Source organism: Heterocephalus glaber, unplaced genomic scaffold (assembly GCF_053883595.1).
Source record: "Heterocephalus glaber isolate CG9 unplaced genomic scaffold, H.glaber_assembly_v1.0 deba00001546, whole genome shotgun sequence".
Taxonomy (NCBI): domain Eukaryota; kingdom Metazoa; phylum Chordata; class Mammalia; order Rodentia; family Bathyergidae; genus Heterocephalus; species Heterocephalus glaber.
In genome coordinates, this window is record NW_028258339.1 from 3,502,807 (window position 1) to 3,514,548 (window position 11,742).

General features: G+C 52.7%; 1 protein-coding gene across 1 annotated transcript; it reads right to left on the minus strand.

The window, feature by feature from the left end:
• Positions 1 to 3,992: 3,992 nt before the first annotated feature.
• Gata1 (GATA binding protein 1) lies at positions 3,993 to 11,087 on the minus strand. Its single transcript, XM_004871954.3, has 6 exons — positions 10,997 to 11,087; positions 7,131 to 7,369; positions 6,139 to 6,516; positions 5,896 to 6,041; positions 5,162 to 5,287; positions 3,993 to 4,503 (listed from the first exon to the last, which is right to left on the minus strand). Exons 2-6 carry the CDS (start codon positions 7,348 to 7,350, stop codon positions 4,132 to 4,134), a joined length of 1,242 nt encoding a protein of 413 aa, XP_004872011.1. The 5' UTR covers positions 7,351 to 7,369; positions 10,997 to 11,087; the 3' UTR covers positions 3,993 to 4,131.
• Positions 11,088 to 11,742: the final 655 nt, after the last annotated feature.

Consider the following 11,742-nt stretch of genomic DNA (forward strand, 5'->3'; position numbering starts at 1 on the left):
GATTCCATCCCCAGCACAGCAGAAGAAAAGAAAAAAGAACAGAAAAAGAGGAAAATATCAGAATCCTAAGGCTAGAAATTTAACTCATGGTAGAGCACTTGCCTAGCATGTGTGAGACCCTAGGTTTGATCCTCAGCACTGCAAATAACAAAAACAACAACAACAAAAGAGCCAAGTAGCTGGGACTATAGACATGTACCACCATGCCTGGTTTAGATTATGGGTTTAACAAAATCAGAGCAGGTTCCCCTACAGTGCAGGAGTTTTACACGAATTCATTTCTTGGATTCCTCTAAAGAGCCAAACCAAAGGTTCCCACTGAGCATAAAGGCAGGGGTTTCTGTAGCAGCTTAGGACACAGTTCCTGCTGGGAATCATATAGGAGGGTCCCTGCAGATTTTGAACCCTGGTTCCTTCAGCTATTCAGGTTAGTGTTTCTTCTGTGGGGTCAGGACAGTGGTTCCTGTGCAGGCTGAGGACAGGGCTACCAGGGCAAAAGCTATTACAGAGAATCCCATCAGGGCTTCTTGTGTTACGTCAGGAGAGATTCCTGTAAATATGTGAAGGATTTCAGTTGAGATTCAGCAAAGAGGTTTTCTTTTCTTCTGGGGATTAAACTCCAGGTCTTGCACTGAGCTACATTCCTAGCCCTTTTTTAAATTTTGAAACAGAGTCTCACAAAATTGCTAAATTGTTGCTGGGTGTGGGGGGTGCAGGCCTGTAATCCCAGCTCTCGGACGCTGAGGCAAGAGGATTGTTATGAGTTCAAGGCCAGCCTGGGCTACGTGGTGCGTTCAAGACCAGCCTGAACTACATAGTGAAACCCTGTCTCAAAAAAAAACATAAATAAATAAATAAAAGTTACTAAATTGCCCAGGCTTGGCTTGAATTTAGAATCCTCCTGCCTTAACCTCCAAGAGTGCTGTATGTGCCATCATACATGACCAGGAAAAGTTTTCTACAGAAAATCAAGTCAGAGATCCTGGTACACTTGTACAGCCAGGCTTCCTGTAAAGGATCAGGGAAGGGGAGCTAATGCAAGGAGAGGATGGGGGGCCTTGTCAGCCTCAACACATAGAAGCCATGCAGTGGGGAGGGGTGCTATGCCAGGTGAAGCCATAGTTGCCTTTAGGATAAGTCAGGCAGGGCACAGTGGCCCTGGCCTGTAACCCAGCACTTTGGGAGGCTGAGAGTCAGGAGATGGCAAGTTTGTCTCAAAATAAAGGGGGAGGGGCAGGGATTAAGCTCAGTGATGCTGAGCCTGCCTTGCAAGCACAAGGTCCAAAGTTCGATTCCTGGTACCAAAAAATTGAATAAATAAAGAGAGAGGAGAGAAAAAACCAAAATAAATTAGGGTCGAGGATTTAACTCAGTGGTTCTGCCGCCTGCCTCACAAGCGCAAGGACCCGAGTTTGATCCCTGGTACCAAAAAAAAAAAAAAAGATAGGATACTGGGTAAAGGTAGCTCAGTGAGAAGGCTCTAGGTTCAATCCCTAGTGCTACTGAAAAAAATAAAGATAAGTTGGGGTTCAGAGTAAAAGATGGGCCTGGTGTTCCAGCCACATGGTCAGGAAAAGGCTTTCTATACAAGTTCCAGACTGAGGTTCATGTTGCAAGTTGGATCCTAGATTCCTAGGGATGCCACAGGGTAGGTGCGTGATCCAGGACTGTTGTACAGAGTGATGTCAAGGGTCATTGCCAATGATGAGGGCAAGGGTTCCACACATAGTCTGGGTTCCTAAAGGGGTTGAAGATGGGAATTTCTGTAAAGAGAGCCAGGGCTGTGGTTCAGAATTTGGTTTATGAGTGAGGTGTATCTCAGATGCTTCCTGGAGAGTGAGGCTGCCACCCAGCTTGAGGACAGTGGTATTCCCACTGGGGATGGTGTGGGGCCTTCCTTTTTGGTTTTTTTTTTTTTTTGTACTGGGGATCGAACTCTGGACCTTGATGGGGGGGGGCTTTCTTTTTTTAGTACCGGGGATCGAACTCGGGTCCTTCTGATTGCAAGGCAGGTGGAACCGCTGAGTTAAATCCCCAGCCCTTGATGGGGGCATTCCTTACAGTGTGATTTCAGAGATTCCTAATTGGGCTGAGCAGAGCTTCTATGCTGGGGGAGGACAAGGGCCTTCTCTTCAAGATGGTGATATGTTCCTGCCCAGGACCAGAATGGGCTTTCTGTTGATAATTAGAGAAAGGTTCCCTTAGAGATTCAGATCCAGCCCCCTGTCTCAGGCTGGGGCAACTGTTACTGTAGGGGACAGGACCTGTCCAGCACTGCTTCTGAGTGAAGTTGCTGGTCAAGATAAGGTCAAGGAAGCCAGCCTGGGCAACTGAGCGAGACCCTGTCTCAGAATAAAATTTTAAAGCAGAGTTGAGGATATAGATCAGCACAGAGCGCTGGCCTAACATGTGCAAGGCCCTGGGTTCCATTCCCAACACTGCAAAAAAAATGCATGTGAGAATATGGGAGTTCCTGCAGGGTGTGGCTTTACATATCAGGGCCATTCTGGGCAGTCCCTGGAAGGGAGCATAGGCTGTTGCATTGGGCTATTCTGCGGCACTGCTGTGACAACTGGATGACGGGATGTTGTTCCATGGGGACAGCTGCTTATCCATAATATGCTCAGGATCCATGGGCTCTCAAAATTCCCATCTCTGAAGCTCTAGGGAAGAAGGCATAGAGAAGCAGCTCAATCAAGTATAAATAACACTTACATGCAGACTGTAAATAACACTCCTTAAATTGGTGTGGTCAGGGCAAGGCCTCACTTTCACGAGTGAAATGAGTATGAGGGTTCTTTTCTCTTGGCATTTTTTTTTCTTCAAGTATTAATGAACTAAAGCTACCAAAGACCCCCAGCCTGTCATCCAACCCCACTGTGAGCCCTCTGGAAATGGTGCCATTTGCTATGGGCAGCAGCTGGATGAGAGGTCAAGATGAACTGTCAAGACTGTCTGACCCGGCCCCTTGCTGAGCTGTGTTGCCTGGATGTGCCTAAGACCTGTCCTCCTTAGGATGTCCCCAACTCAAGAGTATGTTCCTATGTGCTTGTTAAATTGAAAGACAGATTTGGCTTTGAGGGGAGCAGTTCATTCAAGTGAGCAGGTTTGTTGGGGAGGATGCTGGCACTGTGTGGAACTTCCTATCTCATGTCCTGATCTCCCCCATCATTCTCTTCCATTTTCCACGGAGCTGCAGGCTAAGGAGCTTGGCCAAGGGTGATGAGATAACTGACCAGAAGGTATGGCAAACACCCCAACCTCCAGCACTGGCCTTCTGACCCTGGCAGCTACCAATCCCAGCCTGACAATTCTTCACTTTGCTCTCTCCAAGGCTAAAGTTCCCTGACACCTGAGAAACTATGCCTGTTGATACCTCCATAAACAAACATTGTCAGCCACTCAGAGGCACTGTGACAAGGCACATGCCACACAGATACACACATACACACCCACACAGATGCAAGACTGGCGGGGAAATACTGCTGTTCTCAACTCCTCACAGTCATACTGTCCCATCTTCACACAGTCACACACTTCTGGCTCAACATTCCGAAGATGTGTATCCTGCAGATTCTGTGCCCAGTGCAGGATGTGCTCTCACACTGTCTTAGAGACCATCCAGAGTCATGCACAACTGCACCACTACAGCCCCACGTGCTTCCTCCTCACCAATATTGTATAGACACTTCTACATGCTGTCCTCAGGTCACCTGGTGCCATACATGGCATCTCACACTGCCTCATCCCCAGTTAGCTGGTCACATGTCATCTCACCATGATATATGGAACCATTGAACGCTCTCCACAGAGTCTTGGATATATTGTTACATTTGTACATCAACTCGGTCACAAAGGGTCACACAGGCCACCTCACCCACCATCATGCTGGCTGTACATTTTAGCCAACTGCTGTCATGAGAAGCACATGCGGCCACACACCCCACATTAACAATGCCGTTTACTCAGTCACACACAGATCCACAGTTCTAGTTTTATTATTATTTTATTTTACAAAAACTTTGAAGATCCAGGCCAGGGCGTATATGAGGCCCAGACAATTGGGTTGCATAGACTGCTGGCTGTAAGAGAGGACACCATCCCTGTCCCCTGAGGCCATGCTCTGTGCCCTCAGGAACTTAGTGGTGCCACCACAGTGGTGCTGGTGGTGGGAGGCACTGGGCCTGTGGAGAAGGAACCTGTGGGTGAGCCCAGCAAAGGGCCTGGGAAAGGCATAAGGTGGCTAACAGGCCCTGACAGCACCACGGGGCCCAGGCCTTGATAGAGATGGGCAGTACCTGGGGGTCCCAGTGTCAAACCTGAGGCCACCTCCCCACAATTCCCACTACCACTGCCACCTGCCACCACCATGAAGCCACCAGCTTGTCCTTCTGCTGATGCTGCTCCTCCTAGACTCGATCCTCGCTTCTTTTTCCCTTTTCCAGACGCCTTGCGGTTCCGGGTCTGAATACCGTCCTTCCTCATGGTCAGTGGTCGGTTCACCTGCCAAAAGGAAGGCCATGGTTGTTCCCAGCTCCAGCCCTTTGTGTTTGTCTGGGCCAGGGAGAGCCTTTCCATCCCACTTCCCTATGAATAGGGACTTGGTTCAAGGACTATGGGAATGTGCCCCAGGGGCTGGCACAGATACCACTCTTAGGACTCAAAGTGGGTGAGGGCCTGTGGTTGGAAAGTCTCAAGGCTGACAGGAGCTAACAAAGGCCTACAGTAAAGGGATAGAAGTTAGTGGGTAACTGGATGTGGGGAAGAGGAAAGAGACAGAGATGGAGGAAGGAGGAGAGAGTGGAGAGGAAGAAGAGAGTGGAAGGAACAGGAGGAAAAAGGGAGAGAAGATGGAAGGAGGAAGCTAAGGAGAGAGTGAGGAGGCAGGGAAGCAAAGAGCAGGAAGGAAAGTGAGAGGGAAGGCAAAAGACAGAAGAGAGGAGGGCTGGGGATGTAGCTCAGTGTTGCCGTTCCTGCCTGGCAAGCACAAGGTCCTGGGTTCAATCCCTGGTAGAGAGAGAGAGAGAGAGAGAGAGAGAGAGAGAGAGGGAGGAGATGTTGTGAGGAGTGGAGAAAGTTCAGGTAGAAACGGGGCTGTGTGAGGAGGAGAGTGTGGCATGAGGATGGAGAGGCAGGGTTGAGGCTCAGGGGCCGTGGTCACCTGGTGTAGCTTGTAGTAGAGGCCACAGGCATTGCACACAGGGTCTCCACTGGCATTTCTGCGCCACAGCGTGGTGGTGGTTGTCTGGCAGTTGGTGCACTGAGTACCTGCCCGTTTGCTGACAATCTGGGGGATGACAGGGTGTGAGATCAGGGCTCTGGGGAGGTGAAAGTGGGGATCAGGGCTTGCAGTACCTGACCAGAGGACCCAAGAGGTGGTGGTCAGGTTGAAGGCAGGGGTTCCTGTCCAGGATAGAGGGTTTTCATTTTGTATGCTATGGAGGACTATATCAGTGGTTCTCAAATTTGGGCACACATCAGAATCATTTGAGGAATTAAAAAATGTCCTGGGGCTGAGAGTGTGGCTTAGTAGTAGAGCACTTGCCTAGCACATGTGGATGCCTGGGCTCCATCCCCAGCACTGGCAAAATACATAAATAAAAATCCAAGTGCCCAGGCAGCACCCCCCATTCAGCCAAGCTTGCACATCTGGGAGACGCACCCCAGGGCAGGATTTGTCTGAAGCCTTTGAAGGTGGGTTGAGGATGGGAGTTTCTATACAGAGCTGGGTGCTAATCTAGGAAACAGGCAGCAGTTCCTGGCTGGGGATGGGGGGATGAGGGCAGGGCTTCCACATGGGACTAGCACTGGGTTCCCACGTAGGGTGGCAGGCAGCAGTTTCTGGTATGTCTGAGGATAAGGTTCCCATCCAGCGAGGCAGGCCTGCAGTCTTACCAGGCGCTTCTTGGGCCGGATGAGAGGCCTGTTCTGCCCGTTCATTTTGTGATAGAGGCCACAGGCATTGCACAGGTAGTGACCCGTCCTGTCCCTCCGCCACAGTGGAGTGGCCGTTGCTCCACAGTTCACACACTCCCTGGCCTCTGGTGTGGTGAAGTGCAAGGAAAGGGAGCCAGGCTCAGCTTAACTTTGCCTCACCGGCCCCCTCCAACCTCCCTGTCCCTTTTTCAAGACCCTCACCACAGGGGGGCAGCGGCAGGCTTCCACGAAGCTTGGGGGAGGAATAGGCTGTTGAATTGAGGGGGCTCCCAGTAGGAGAAAAGAAGGGACTGGAAAAGTCAGGGCTCCCATAAGCACTGCTGGAGATGGGGAGTGATGAAGGCAGTGCAGGCCCCAGGGTGAGGAGGTCTGGACTCAGGCGCTCCGTCTTCAGGGTCTCCAGGAAGCTGGTGCTGCTCTTGCCATCTGTATCTTCCGGGGCCTGGGGTGGAGAGTCCTCGCGGCTGGGGCACACAGTTGTGGCAGGGTAGAGCCCCGTCTTGCTGTAGGCCCAGCCAGCATAGGGTGAGGCCCCCGGGATTCCCTCCACACAGTTGAGCAGTGGGTATACCTGAAAGACTGTTGGGGTCAGGAAAGGGTAGGAAGGGGGAAAGAAGGGGAGAGGTCAGTCTGAGATCACCCCACTTTCAGGGGGCAGTAGTGCCCAACAGCCTCAACACCATGGCCAGGTTTCCAGCCTTTCCAAAGGTTGCCAAAACACCTGCTGGCGGCCGGGGATTTAGCTCAGTGGTTTCACCGCCTGCTGCGAAAGCACAAGGACCTGAGTTCGAATCCCCCCGCCCCCCCCACCAAAAAAAAAAAGATTGCTACAAAACAGCTGCTGGCCCCTGGGCAACTCCTGGATCCGGAGTCCCATTGGTCACTATGGCAACTGCACTAGCTTCCCACCAAATAGGGTAATGGGCTTTTTTTTTTTTTTTTTTTTTTTTTTAATAACAGAGTCCTGCCCAGGCTGAACTTGAACTTGCAATCCTCCTGCCTCAGATTCCTAGAGTGCTGGGCTTACAGGTATGCACCACCACTTCTGGCTTCTAAGTGTGGACATAACTAGGGAAAGGGGTCAGCACATCCATGTGAGAAGCTTCCGCCCATTTCCAAGATGACCTCTTAGTGAGATTTCAACCTAGCTGAGGAGCTCCATGGCTCCAACAGCATGCAGCCAGCAAAGTTACCTGGGGAGTGTCTGTAGGCCTCAGCGTCCCTGTAGTAGGCCAGCGTGGCAGCTGCGGCAGTGGCTGTGCTGGGGGCCGTGGAGGAGGCCGCTGCGTCCAAACCCTCAGGCCCAGAGGGGAAGAAAACCCCCGACTCTGGTGTGGAGGACACCAGGGCAGGATCCACAAACTGGGGTAGGGGTTCGGAGGTCCCCAGGGCCCCCAGGCCAGAGAACTCCATGGGGCCTCTGGGGGTTAATCTGTGAGGACAGGAAGGTCCTCAGACACACACATCCCCCTGCTCCCCCCTGCTCTACCTGCCCTCTTTCCTCCTTTCCCTCCTCCCAGTCTATCTCCTCGGTCTCCATATTCCTCCTTTCCCTCCTAATTCCCCTCCTCCTCCCTTCCCACACCTGCATCTCTTATCTCTAATACCTTCTCACCTCCTATCATCCCTTCCTTCATCTTCTACCCCTTTCTCTTCTTAGCCTATTTGTCTTTCCTCTCCACCTTCCACTCTCCTTGGCCCCCTGTCTTCCTTTCTCTCTTCTTCCTCCTTTCCATTCCCTCTCCTTTTCCTTTCTCTCTCTCCCTTTCTCCCATCTCTCCTCCCAACTCCTCTTTTTTGTCCTCTTCTTCCCCCTTTTCCACCCTCATTCTCTTCTCCCTCTTTTTGCTACTTCATCTTCTTTTCCTCCTCTTCTCTCTCCTCTTCCTTCTCTCCCCTCCTCCTGGTTCTGTATCTCACAGCATCTCTCTTCCCCTTTCTACATCTCTTCTTCCACTCCTCTTTGCTTTTGTTTACCTCCCCTTCTCTTTCCTCTTCCCTCCTTTTTATTCATCCTTCTTTCCCTCCTCTTTTTCTCCCTTCCTCAACTCCTCCTCCACTTCCTCTTCTTCCTCCTCATCCTTCCTCTCTTCCTCCTCTAGAAGGGTCTGTAAGGGGAGAGGATGGGCTGCATAACCAGGGTTCCTTGAACCCCTTGTTTCCTCCTCCCAGGACCTTGGGGTCCCTCTGTGCTCCCCAATTCCGTGTCTATCTGTTGCATCTTGCCCTCCGGCTTTCTCAGAAACCCCATGGTTTCCGGCTTCCCTCCCCCTCCCCCCGCCTCCGTTGGGTCTGCAGACAGAGGGCCCCTTTAGTTCCTCCCTGCTCCTGGGGGGGTTAGCACCCCCCATTGCTTATCTCTGCCATCCCCGCCCAACTTTTGAAATCACCCCAAGGCCACTGGCTTCCTCTGGGGAGGGTGACAGGTGGGAGGCCGTCCCTCTGCCCTTGGGTGGCTTGCCATAGTTCTGGTTTCCCAAGCCTCCAAGTCCCACCATTCCCAAGCCTCAGTTTCCTCATCTGCTTTATTGCAGGTGGTGATGGGGGCTGAACTAAGACCTAGGAGGTGGCCCTCTGTCTTGCCTTGTGAGTGTCTCTCGCACTGTCTCCCTGGGTCTCTTTTTCCTAATTCTGTTTCCCCTTATCTTCCCATGCCCTGTCCATCTTTGTTTTTATGAATGCCTACTGTTCCCTCCACTTTTCTGTCCTTCCATGCCTCTCCCCAACTCCCCATCCATCCCTCTCTGAACTCTCCCTTTGTACATTTAGGTCCCTCCTGCTTTCTCCCTCTCCACGTGGTTTTCTCTGGACTTCTCTGCAGTTCTCCCCTAGGCCTCCCATTGTGTCTCCCCTGCTCCTCTCCCTTTGAGCCCCTCCCCACGCCTCTTGTTCTTCCCATGGCCCTGAGCAGACTGAACTGTTCTCCGCCCAGCCTGCTCCATTTCCACCTCAGGGTGGAGTGGAGATGGAGTAGAAGGCCACCCTCAAACCATCCTGATGTGTAGACAGGCGAAGGGAGGGACCCAGGCTGGGCTGTGTTGAGAACGACAGTCCTATTGACCCCAGGGTTCCCTCTGTCTATCCTTAAACAAAGTGTCTGCTTCTCCATCTTGGCCTCCACTTCATCTCCCATCCCTTTCCTCTGTCTCTAATCTTTTGTCTCTGTCTCTCCACAATTCTGCTCTCTCTCTCACTGTCTCTCTCTCTCTCCCAGGGCCTTCACACTAAACTACTGAAGGAAGAGTGGAGAGGGAGAAAGCAGGAGAAAGCAGAGAGAGGTGGAGGGGGATCAGGGAGAGACATGGGAGGACAGAAAACTGGCAGGGCGGGGCAGTAGACGTTCATAAGGCAGAGTCTTGCTAAGTGGCTAATTTGTGATCTTCCTGCTTCAGCCTCCCAGGGTGCTGGGATGACAGGCACGCGCCACCACGCCTGGCCCCTTTCATCTCTTGCTCTTTTTCTCCTGTGTCTGTTTTCCTCCCCAGCTCTGTTCTCTTTCCCTGTCTCATGTGTGTCTTTTGCTCTTCCTCTCTCCGTCACCACTCCCCCTCACCTCCCATAATCTCCCACCAGCTCCACTGCCCCATGTACCTCATACCTTGGTGGGTCCAGGGCTGCCCACCCCTCTGTATCAGGGGCCCAGCCCCCCCCCCACCCCCAGTTATCACTCTCTGGACAGAGATAAAGTTTATCTCTGAGGCTGGGGGATATGAAAGCTCCTTATCAGTTGCCCCACTAGAGTAAGCGCTGCTTGCCCAGCTGCAGAGGAGGCAGCCAGAGGCCTGGCACCCTCAACTTCCCTCGGCCCAGCCCCTCACCCCAGGTAACATCCTACCCAGTCCCTCCGGGAGAGTCTCACAGGACTAAAAGGAGCAGACTGAGGGCCTGGGGGCAGAAGTGGGGCTTAGGGCTTAGAGGTGGCATTTGAGGGTCAGCTGTGGGGTTAAGGAGGGTGAGAAAGGTTTGGGGTATAAGCCATAAAGTTTGGGAGAAGTAAATATGGGTTTTGAGGAGCAGAGGCAAGCTTAGAAGCTCAGAGACATATTTTGGCTTCAGAAATAGGTTGGAGGAAAAAGAGAGGAGTTTGGGGAATCTGAGGTGAAGTTTGAGGCTGAGGAAAAGCTGACAGAGACGTAGTTTCAGAGTCAGACATGGATTCTGAGGGTCATAGCAAGGAGGGGTGCAAGGCATTTTCTGGAGCAGAGATGGAGTTGAGGAGTCAGAGATCAGCTTGGGCAGGCAGAAATGTGGCTGATGATTGGAGATGGGTCATGGAAGCACAAGAAGGGTTTGAGAAGCCCAGGTAGAATTGGGATAAGAAAGTTTGGGGCCAGAGCGGTTTGAGGGGCAGAGATATGTTTTAAGGCTGGGCTAGGGCTTATGGAAGACAGACAGCAGGGCTTATGCAGCAGAACAGATCTGGTGGGAGCAGACTTAGTGTTCGGAGAAACAAAGACATCGTGGTGAGCAGGCAGGGGCTTGGGAGAGAGAAATGGTTTGGGGAATAAGAACAGGGTTTGAGAGGCAGCGATAGGGGTAAGCTTTAGGGTTTGGCAGGTCAGAGACAGGTTTGGGGGACCAGAGAGAACTTGAGGCAGAGACAAGGGTGTTGTGGAGCAGGTCAGGAGTTTGGGAGCAGAAATAGCCTTGGGGGAGTGGAAGTGAGATTTTTGGGAAAGAAAGAACTCAGGAGACAGAAACAAATTTGGGTGAGTGGAAATCAGATTTGGGGCCAGGATAGGGTTTTTGAGAGGCAAAGGGATGTTTTGAGGGGGAGAGCTGGTGTTTAGGGGAGGTAGACCAGGGGTGTGAGGAGGAAAGTTAAAGGAGCAGAGGGATATCAGGATCTTGGAATTAGCGGGTGGATGCCAGGACAGAGAGAGGCGGGCTGTGGGGCGGATCTGGAGAGACAAGTGAGTCTGAGGAGCTGTGGAGTTCGGGGTGGCCAACACTCATGCAGTGGGTAGGGCAGCCTGGAGCAGGCTTGGGGAGCAGCTGTGAGGTTGGGGCACAGGTCAGGGTTTTCCTTGCTGGGGACTCTTGCGGGGCTGAGACTGACCTGGGCAGGTTGGTGCGGAGGGTTCAGCCACCTTGGGGATGTGGAGAGCTCAGTGTGATCCCAATGGGTGTCCCGGCTGGCCTTGGCCTTTGAGGCTCCCTCCCTCCTGCCCGCCCTCTCTTCTCCCTCCTCCCTCCTCCCCAGGGAGTGGCTGGTGCCCCAGTGGGTGGGGCAGGTCAGGGGAGGGGGCGTGCTCCCCGCTTGTGGGGCACCTCTTGGGCACTGGGGGACCTTGCCCAAACTACCTGCCCACCCAGTGGATTCTCAAATCCCACTTGACTTGGGCTCCTGTGGACTTCAGTGTCCAACCGAGCAACATGAACTGAAACCAAGATAATTGAAAACAGCAGATATGGATTCATGATTCCACTGGGCTTTTCAGAGAGGGAGGCCAGAACTGTGTGCCAGGCCAAGTGTGGGCTGGACCCTCATGTATGTGAGCCCTCCTGGCCTCTGGAGAGGAGGGATATAGCCGTACCCATTTTACAGGCAAGAATAATGAGGCTCAGAGGTGCAGGAGGCTTTGAACCAGAGCCTGTGGGACACCGTACCGACCCGGCTGGGGGGCTCAGCCAGGGCTGGTGGGAAGCATCGAGGGCTCAGCCTCGCTCTGGCTCCGGCTGGGCTCTTGGCTCCCTGGCGGCCTCCTCTGTGCTGGGGCTTACGCCAGCGCGGGCCTGCCCTGGGCCAGCAGATAAGTCTTATCAGATGGAGGCCACTGTGGCTGTTGGCACCACAATAACAGG